General features: G+C 42.8%; 1 protein-coding gene across 1 annotated transcript; it reads right to left on the bottom strand.

Annotated features, from left to right (window-relative positions):
- Positions 1–315: 315 nt before the first annotated feature.
- On the bottom strand, positions 316–5572 carry hmx2 (H6 family homeobox 2). The gene is made up of 2 exons (XM_086045389.1): positions 5121–5572; positions 316–1365 (listed from the first exon to the last, which is right to left on the bottom strand). The coding sequence occupies exons 1-2, from the start codon at positions 5437–5439 to the stop codon at positions 824–826; spliced, it is 861 nt and encodes a 286-aa protein (XP_085901515.1). The 5' UTR covers positions 5440–5572; the 3' UTR covers positions 316–823.
- Between the last annotated feature and the right edge of the window lie 5110 nt (positions 5573–10682).

Raw genomic sequence — 10682 nt, 5'->3', positions numbered from 1 at the left:
AACGAAGAACACTTTCACAGCTATTGTCAGTAATGATAGCTTTGCTCGGATAAAAACAAGGACAGATTCCGAACCAGCACAAAAATCTAGAAAGGTTTACTTGCATCTCTGATTAAAACATTTGTCAAAATGAATTGCCTAGTAGTTGTATTAAGTTCATTTTGTCTTCCTTGTTATCTATATTTTGGTTGGTTCATATATAACAGACAATCGTGGTTCTATTAAAGGAGATGAGATCATTAATTATTCATGATTGTCTGTTATATATGAACCCACCAAAATATAGAATTGACTACTGCGTGTATTTACTAATTCTATCAGCCAAACTGCTGATTGTTGCGGAGTAAGCCACCATACAGTGCTTGTATCTTGAATTTTTGCTCGCACCTTAAAGGAAAAAAAAAAAAAATGGCTCATATCTCGAAAAAACTTTAAATCAGGCACCCTGTAAATGAGTTTCAGAAACAAAAATATACCCCAAAAAATGTAATATATCCCAAGTGAACACTGCTTCAAAAATTGTCATCTTAGTACAGCTTGTTCTTGTTTTGTTTTGTTTTGTTTTTAAATGTGAAATTCTGCTCAGGGCAGGGGCAAATATATTATAGTGGGATGACAGGCTCCCCCCCCCCCAAAAAATGGTCCCATCTCCTTAAATAGAAAGCTGTGCATTTTTTAAAAATAACTATATTTTATAAACAATGTGTAATCTCTTGATGGGTTGGCTTTAACGTGTTTAATAAATTAATATCAAAGTGGCCCTCGGAAGAAAAAGTTTGGACACCCCTGCAGGACTATCAGAACAAGAAGGTGTGCGTCCGTATCAGTAGTCGACCTTATTGTACAGGTTGTATAAAGGCAGAGCGGGCAGATTGCTCCCGGGGTAGTACAGCGGCGTGGGGAAGGCGATGGAGCGCGGAACCGGGACGCGCAGCAAGGAGTTCTCCCGGAAAACCAGCGGCATGCCCACGAGAGTCTGCGCCGAGGCGTGCGCCATGTTGGCCGCCTCCAGCTCGGCCGAGAGCTGCCGCTTCCATTTGTTCCTGCGGTTCTGAAACCACGTCTTGACCTGCGTCTCGGTCAGCTGCAGGCTGGACGCCAGGCAGGCGCGCTCCGAGCTGCTCAGGTAGCGCTTCATGTCGAACGTGGACTCCAGCTGGTACACCTGGCTGCGGGAGAACACGGTGCGCGTCTTCTTCTTGGCCGACGAGCCCTGCGCGTGCTTGTCGGCCGCGTCCGACTGCCGCTCCTCCGACAGGGGGGACAACAGGGCGCGATCCTGATCCTCCTCCTTATTGTAGCCGTGCAGGAGGGGCGGCCGCCTCGCTAGACCTTCGTTGGCGGACAGGAGCCCTTTGGTGGGACCTACGGGACCGACAGGCGTACGTTAGTGTTGTTAAGACGTCTTTTATGCACGAGGAACACCGCTAAAAGGGGAACTCGAGGCGATTCCGATGTCATTCCGATTAATATGGCCTTTGTGGAAATTAAAGGTCTGCTGCACTCTATAAACAGTTGGGTTAAAAATAACACAATTTGGGGTCAAAAATGGACCGATCCGCTAATTGGGTCAATTTGACCCTCGTTCTTGTGTTATTTTGTACTAAACAGCTCAGATTTTGGGGTTGTTTTGTACAAAACTACCGATTTTTGGGGGTTGTATTCTGCAAAAACAACCCAGGAAGTGGATGGAAATGGATAGATTGCTACGATTAATTATTATTATTATCTTATCTTATCTGATCTTATTAAAGTTTTTGCCCAGAGTCTCCCTTTAGGTAAGAAACTGCAAGGTGTGTCAGAAAGGATCCAGGATTGGTGTCACAAAAGATTTCAAACACAAACGATCAACAGGCATGTTAACAAAGACATCCCGTGACATTTGTTTCATTCAACGCCCTGAGCATCTGACAGTTCCTGGCTGAGAAGAACATCAGCATGCTGGAGCAATCTCTCTACTCACCCGTCATGCCTCCGCGGGATTTTTTTTTTTTTTCTCAAGCTCAAGTGGGTCATCGAGGGGAAGACGGAGACGACATCAAGATGGTTGTGATGACTGAGCTGCGGAGGATCTCAGAAGATTTCTTCCGAGAGTTCAAGGAAGCTGGGAAAGTGATTGACTCCAGGGGGATTACGTCCAAGTGGGGAAACTTGCAGTTTGGATTTAAAATGTATTTTTTGTGACACCGGTGCTGGAATTTTTCTGATACACCCCATAAGTAAGTAAAACAGGTTAATCTACATTTGAAAAAAAAACTATAATACAAGGGGCAAAAGTAGGAAGTATACTTTTTACTCCGATTCACACCGTTTTAACCTCCAAAGATGCACAGCATTTAGGACATCAACGATATGACCTAACCGTTCTAACAATTCCAACTTTTCCCAGAATTCCACATTTACCACTCCCCAAATAACCATATTTGACTAATTGAGACAATCAACAAAAAGGATACTCGTCTTTCCCAACAATTTCCGAGTTGTCCTACTTGAGCACTGCAGTGGTCTAGTTGAAGTATAAAGTGAAGGTGAGGTTGAAATGTCTTAAATATTTGTTGTAAATAAAGTAGGATAAACATTCCTAAATCAAACACTTCAGCTCCTTCAGAACATCTTGGAAACTATTTTCCACATTCCGAAACTTCTGCTTCCACATTTCTTGATTGAGTCAATACATTTCAACTTCAAACTGTCCTGCTCATTCCGGGTATCCTGGAAACTAATCATATTTTAAAAATCCCCAAATTTTCAAAATGATATTTTTGCATATTTCCCCCCTTATTCCACATTTCTCAACTTATTCAACACTCAACATTCCAGTTCTCACAATTTACATTTTAACAATCAAGATTAAGACACCACTGCAAAATAATTACTTGACGCTAACAAAAAACATACTTCTAACTACCACTCCTTCCAAATTTCTCCACCCTTTAAGCAATTCATAATGTCCACAAAATTCGGGATATCTGGGGTAACACTTTACACACATTCCACATTCCTCTACCGATTCAAATGATTCCGAGTCTTGCATTCTACATTTCAACATTTTTATTGGTTCCGCAGAATCCCAGTTCAGATCAATTCCTATACAGAAATGTGCATTCTTTTGTTTCTATCACACATTTCACAGAGAGGACTGACAAAGTGCTTCACAGTTACAGGAATACTTACACAGTACATTTGTGGGGGGGAAATTTTAGCGACCACTGCAAAATGATCAGTTGAAGCCATCTAATCAATTCAAGTGTTTGTCATTTCATCAAAATCCTTCGGGATTTTTAGGTCCTCCTCTTATTTTTGATCGATTGTTTAATCTTGCTTAATATTTTCCAGAGCTGTATTTAATACAGAAAGAAAACATTTTACAGAAAGAAAAAAAATCTAAACAAATCCAAGCAATCTAATAGCACTGGAATCCCCATTTTTAATGCCCACTGAAGAGGCAGTTTTAAACTAATTGCTTCAAATGAGTGCTTTCCACAATTTGGGGGCAAGGCTTTATCACCTTTAGTTTTGAATTTCGTGCCAGCCACGTGCAGTATATTAAAAGTGAAAGGCAGTCAGCCGGACAATAAAATGATAGCAAATCCAACAAATATAAATGAAGGAGCTGCAGTGAGGCCATTGGCTTCACGTGCGCACTCCCGCACCAAATCAAAAATCAACATTTCTCAACCCGTCTTGGCGGGATTTGCGGGACCACCAAGCATGCAATGGTGTTACCAACGCGCCTTTTTACGCACGAGGATCATTAACGTCATTTCACACGCGCATTTTAACACGTAATTGTTTTAACTTGCAGGGAGCGAGTGGAGTGTGCTCTCTTGCGCTAAATCGAATGTGACTTCCCCCCCTTTTTTTCTAAATCAACAATTCTCAAGCTGTCTGTATTAATCTGCCCTCCCACACACACACGCGCACACACACCCCCGTTTACACACACCAACACACTTACACGCAGCCTCTGCGCGCCATTTAACGCCCAATTGACGACGCACGCAGCAAACACGTCCCATCAATTAGCCGCCTCAATTACATTTGAAATAAGAGCGAGCGAGTGCAACTCATTATTTTCACCGCCGCTGTGATGAGGCCGAGGATGAAACGAGGGCTGCACGAGTGTCACCCATAATATTCAATTAGAGCCCAATGCAATTAAAAGCCTGACATATTTTACTTGGATTTAATTATATATGTATAAGTGCAAGGAAAAATAATTAGCACATTTTGAAGTCAGCACAAACAAATTAAATGGACCTCATGATAATAACTCCAGTGCCAGCCATTTAAAAATGAGAAGCATTAATTCATTGTGCAGCGATTCAAAGGTGTTTCTAATATTGTGGTTGCCTTATTAGCTTCGTATGGGGGGGGGATATTTGAAGTTAATTATAACAATTAACATGTTACATTGAATTATCTTTGTAAAGACAGTGTTTCTTTATTATACTCTGCAATTAAAGTGACCAAAGTATTGGAAGCAACTCTCAGTGAAATCCACAATTTACAAAATACATATATAATTGAATGTATGATATCAAAACTGATCATTATCTTTGTATAGTCAATATTTTAGTGTTAGATCCCATTATATATTGATAGTCTACCCTATAAAGTGCCATCATGCACCTAGATAAAATGAGCAAAAACGCTAAAATAACCCATAATTACATATATGGAATTAATGCCATCAAAACTGAGCACTGGTCCCTAATAATGTCACTAGGCAACTAAATAAGGTGACCAAAATACCTGAATTTATCATCCTGCATAATTAAACACGATTAATAACATCGAAACTGAGCATCCCTTTTGTTTGCAAATACATCGTGCAGCTAAACGAGGCGACCGAAAATGACGAGTAATAACTACTTAATTTATCCCCCAACTGAGCATTACTGTCTTTTAAAAATGCACATTTTAGTCGCAGTTCTTGTATCGGATCTCACTGCATTGTGCAGGTGTGCCTAATAAAGTGGCAGCTCAGTCTGGTAACCAAAATATTAGAAACAGCTAGCGCACGTACACGCAGCCACAATAATAACCATACCCATTAAAAAAAAAAAAAAAAAATAATAATAATAATAATAATAATAATAATACGTGTGTCTATTCACCTAAGCACGAGAAGGCGTTATGTTGCCGGTGCTGTCCGCACGCGTGTCCGTGGGCCGGCTCGGAGCAGAAGCAGTCCGCCGAGTCCTCCCCGCCGCTGCACTCCTCCTCGGAGGACACGGACAGCGTCCTCCTCCGCGCCGCCACTAGTCCCTTGGCGAGTTCCTTGCTCCCGGAGCGCGGCGGTAGAGGCGTCTGTGGCTGGTGCGGGGCCGGGGTCGGGGGCGCCTCGGACGGCGGCGTGCCCAGGATGGATCGGATGGTGAAGCTGGAAATGGGCCCCGTCGAGCCCTTGCTCCCGCTGTCTTCTGCGCTACTCATGGTCGCCTCATAACACTTGACGACTAGGAGCTCTCCTGCGTCGCGATATTCCGTTATAATGACAAGAAGAAGAAGAAGAAGAGAAAAAGGGAAATAAAACAAAACACACACACGTCGTCTTTTGTCCGCTTAATGGCGCGGGGGGCTTTTACATTGAAGTGGAGTTGGATATGTTTTTTTTTTTTTGTCCGTGCGGCGTCGGGGAACGTGAGCGCTTTGGCGGGTCCTCCTCCTCCTCCTCCTCCTCCTCCTCCTCCTCGGAGGCGCTGAGGCTGGCGTGGAGCTCATTTGCATGAAGGTAAACTCCTCCTGGGCCAATCCCGCCAGCCATTACTGTCCCGCACATTTTAAAACGGAGAGAGAGGAAACAATGCTGACACTTTTTGGCGTGAACAAAATGTAACACCGCTCACTTGCGTTTCGTTTGTGTTGCATTACCAACCCCCCCCCCCCCCACCGTTGTTTTAATTTATTAATTTTCCTTTCCTGTAGCCTATTTACGAATTTATCGGGTTTTCTATGACCTTGTCCTTAGCGGGAAATTGCCCCCCCCCCCTAAAAAAATCCCTTTTTGTCATGTCTGTCAGTATAACCTCACAGCGAGGCAAGGCAGTTTTATTTATATACTGAATTTCATACATGCAGGTGCTTCGCATGCTTAAAATTATTGACATAGGCATTTACAAATACAATTATTTCAAAAGTAAAGAAACAAAAAAAGTAGTTTGGCTAAATTTACTTAAAGATCGTACAGCGTAAGAACAAGATTTTTGCTAAATGGGTGATGGAAATCGCTTTATAAGACCTTAGTCATACTTTTTAATCTGGATTGAAGAGCATTTTAGGGCGAATCAGTTCTGTTGGCAGCTAATTCCGTTTGTATGCAGCGTCACAGCTAAATTCACCATGTTTGCTTTAATCTCTGGGCTCTACTCATTGATCTGAGTCTGCTGACCTCAGACCGCTACTGGGTTGGTATCCAATTGACATGTATTCAGGACTTCAAACTATTCAGTGATTTATAGACCGATAACATCATTTTAAAAATGTATTTGTCAGCTAACGGGGAGCCCGTGTAAAGCCTTTCGGACTGGATTCACATGTTCTGATCTCTTTGTTCTGATCAGAACCCGAGCTGCAGGTGTTTGGTGCTCTTTTGAGGGACTACAGTCAGAATACCATGACAAAAGATTTTTTTTTTGAAAAAAGAAAAAGAAGGCACCATCGCTATAAAGAAAAGCAGAACAAACGGATTTTGAAATTTGTAAGCCATTCTTATAAGTCACCTAACCTCCAGCAAAAGTCATTTGAAAACACATGTTGCCTTGCTGAACATTTCCCTACCCAGCACCCTTGCCATTTATTTTGATGGCCAATGTTGCATGATGCGCATAACATTTCAACAAAAACATTTCAGCGGGCAGCAAAATGTCTTGCAGAACACCTGACGCATATCAAACAGGGAAACATTCCATCCGCACCCTAACCGGACTAACAAAACTAGCATAAATGTTGCACCCCCTGCTTATTTGAACACAAACGGTGCAGAAACACACGTGGACATATAACAATACTCATAGGTATATATTCTACTTATTAATGAACAATTTTTGTGTGGGTTGTAGCAATTACTTGTTGATTTTCTTATTAGCAGAAGGGCTCAGTCCCGACAAAATATTCGCTGAATATTTTATGTACGGTATCTTATATTTCACTAGTCACCTGATCTCTTGCAAACATGCTAGTTTGTATCACGTGAGTCATTATCAGCATTTAAGAATTCATTTGATCATTAACAAGCTAACCTGCCTTGGCTTGCAGGATGCTGGCTAATTGATTCATTGATCGGCGGTGGTGGGAAGAGAGTTGAGTTGTGTGTGTGTGCGTGTAAGGTGTGGGGGTGCAACCCCCCCACCCATCATCGCGCATCGTAGTGGAGCGGCGGGGCAGCTGCAGGGTCGGAGTGGCCACATGATGCCTGTTTGACTTCTTTCTAAGGGAGGCCCATGCAGACACATTACAAATGGCGGCCTTTAATCATGATGTCACTTTCAGCATGAATGCATGAGGACGTGCTGGAGGGCGAGAAGGGGCGGGGGAAGACCAGTAGGTGATACGAAACGTCGATTTTGACGCTACGCCGATTATCCGGATTAAGACTTGACGGCATATCATAGCAATCCCAAAAGAAAGTCGTTGAGGCCAAAAAGGTTTGCCTTTGCGAAAACATGCCACAAGATGGCGGCAAAGCAGTTTTTGTCTATTAGACAAAACTTTGGTCCGGCTAAACGAGGCTCCTCCCCTTAATGCTGCACAGCATTGAGTCTTATTAGATTATACAACCAAACATTACGTACCATAACGTACATCATCTGAAGTTGTACGATTAAAAAATTTAAAATTAAAACATTGTTAAAAAAATGAATAATAATTCTCACGAGAATGTGCATTGGAAGTGATTACCTTCTTTTAACACAATTTTACATAAAGGTAATTCCCAATCCAGTTATGATGTCAGTAAAAGCCTACTAGAATATCTGATATTTATTTGGTGTTAATCAATGGCACTTTAAATGGGAGCAGGTGTACGCCGACTCTTGTTTTAGTTGAGTTTCAGTGTGTGTGTGTGTGTGTGTGTGTGTATGCTTGGAAGCAAAGCTGAAAAGGCATTTTCCATATGTTAGCATGAAGCTAGTTGTTAGCAAAGTTGTTTGATCGTTTTAAATACACCAAGTGTATTTCTTTTGCTCCTGTATTGGATTTCATTAGGTAATATTGATCCCGTAGGAAATTTAAAATGTGTACGATGAGTGCATTTTATGGAGAAAAAAAAAAGATGTGAAAAATTCCAAATCAATTGTGACTTGTAGCAAAGTGATATGAGTTCCTGCTGCAGATCGTTGTGGGACGTATATGCGCTCATGCTGCCCATGTTTCACAAGGGTGGGGTGGGGGCAAACGCTAGGGACTGTGCAGCAACTAGCCAACCCCCCCCCCCCCGGCCCCCCCTCCACCGTTGGCTCTCTATTGCGATGATGTGTGGCGTCTGGCCAACCTTTTACCAACCGCAACAAGCGAGGAAGAGCATCCTTATTTGGAGGAAGGAAGTTGGAGGGGGGCGGGGGGGGGGGGGGGGGGGTCTGGTCGGTGTGAGGCGGGGGGCAGTTATGGCGCGCTTTGATGTGGAAATCAAGCCTCGCTAAATATTAAACAACACGCGTGGATTATGATCTATGGCGTGTCCGGCATCTAGAATAAGGAAATTACCCGAGAAAATGATATCGATAAATTTTCTAAGTATAAACGTTGATGATGTTTCGATTTTCATTCAAGAAAGAAAGGGGCCTTGCTCTTTTCTTTTTTCTTTTTTCCCTGTCGTTCCTTTTTTTTTTTTTTTTCCCCCTTCCCCACATGTGGGTGTGTGAGAGAGTTGTAAATGCAAGCGGAGCCCCGGAGGTGCACCATTTATGTAATGTGAGTGTGGAAATGAACTGGGTAATTTATTGGAAAACACAAAGTCAGGAAGATTGGATCAGCACCGCCTATCCGAGGGCTCCTATCCATCAAGTTCCAATTAACAAGCTAACCATTGACTTTTAATGGCTTTCCAATCTACTGCCCTGATAGACTCATCAATTCCTCGGGGAGAAATTAAGAAAATCGACCGCCAAACGCCTCCCCCCTTCTTCCCCCCTCCCCTTCTCCACGCCCCCCCCCTCCCTGCGGCGTGCCGGTGTCATTCTTCACGGCAACTATATGTCAAATTAAAAACACAATTAAAATTTAAACTGTTCCAATCAGACGCGGCCTCGCAACCTATGTTTCACTTAATGGAACCTTGATGAAAATCGGATGCTCGCCTTCCATCACGTGGCGAGGTTTTCGCAAACAAGGCCGTGCGCGTGCACGCTATATGTTTATTATAAGCGCGCGCGGAGCAGAAGGGATACATCACTGTGCGTAAATCCACATTCGTGCGCAATTACGCACGTACTTTTGAGAGGCAAACTCTAGACAACGTCTGGCAATTTTGCACGAGGGTGGACCCAAATACCCCGTATGTAGTTTGCATCATATTAATAGAACGCCTCAACTGACTTCACTTTATTTTAAAAAGAAAAATGTTGGCGACAAATGATTTTACGCACAACTTAATTGCAAGTAAAGCTTTGGCTGACCTAAAAATCATCAACGCGGCTTAAAATCGCCCCCTGAATGCCTGATCATGTAATGGGATTTATTTATTTCGGAGGGGGTTGGGGTGGGGGGGGGGTTGCAATGGAAATTATCGAGTGGTAATTTTATTTCCAATTTATGCGCCCACATCAAGGTCATCATCCAGGAAAGTTGGGCGCGCTGGCCTGACTTAACGCCCGCAATGTGCACGCATGCATGCATACAGACGTGGACGGTCGATACGCGCTGCCCTCTGTGTGTGTGTGTGGGGGGGGGGGGGGCGTGTGCGTGTGCGCGTGCGCGTGTGCGTGTGTGTGTGTGCGTGTGCGCGCCGGAGGAAGGGAATAATGCGGGCCCTCTAATCTATTCATTTGCGGTAATGGAGTGGCGTGCAGCGCGCTAAAGGTGCACGTCAATAACGACGATGATGATGATGATGATGATGATGATGATGACGATGTTGATGGCGACAATCGGATCGGAGGGAGCACATTGTCTGGTGATGAGGTCACCATGCGGCAGACTGAGAGCATTATTAGTGCTCTCATTAATAGTGGCTGTAGTCTACAGATGTCCACGCAAAATTGACAATATACTCGAGTTGAACGCGGCTGTCACCTTAAAGGCCCGCGCAACATTTCGAGTCTGCACGGCGATTCAAATCGGAATGAAAAACTGCTGTATATGAAGATTAGCTAATCATGCTCTCACGATAGATATATAGAGAGATATAATTCTGAGTATTGTTTTATACTGGTGGTCAGTAAGCGACGTTTACTCTGTATTTCTTTCTTTTTTTTTTTTTTTTTTTAATTTTAGAATAATTGAATCAAAAATAAAAACTTTCTTTACCTTAATGTTGAAAGAATATTATGTTGCTGCAACGATTTCATACAAGATGGGATACATGGATGAAAGAATGAATATGTCATGAAAACACATTAAATTTTTCTTTATTGTTATTCTAATTTGAAAACAAAATCATGTAGAAAGAATATTCTTTGCTACAATGAAGTCAAATATGCGCTCCTCCCAAAATGGTGTAAAAACTGCAATCAAATGTAAAG

The sequence above is a fragment of the Filicampus tigris genome, chromosome 11 (assembly GCF_054856515.1).
Source record: "Filicampus tigris isolate MCC_2025a chromosome 11, RoL_Ftig_1.0, whole genome shotgun sequence".
NCBI classification, from domain to species: Eukaryota; Metazoa; Chordata; class Actinopteri; order Syngnathiformes; family Syngnathidae; genus Filicampus; species Filicampus tigris.
This window is presented reverse-complemented; position numbering and strand designations above follow the sequence as displayed.

Coding starts and splice junctions, on each gene's coding strand:
- hmx2 (XM_086045389.1), bottom strand. CDS start 5,439: ATGAGTAGCGCAGAAGACAGCGGGAGCAAGGGCTCGACGGGGCCCATT. Junction 1,366..5,120: donor TAACGCCTTCTCGTGCTTAG/GTGAATAGACAC, acceptor TCGGTCCCGTAG/GTCCCACCAAAGGGCTCCTG.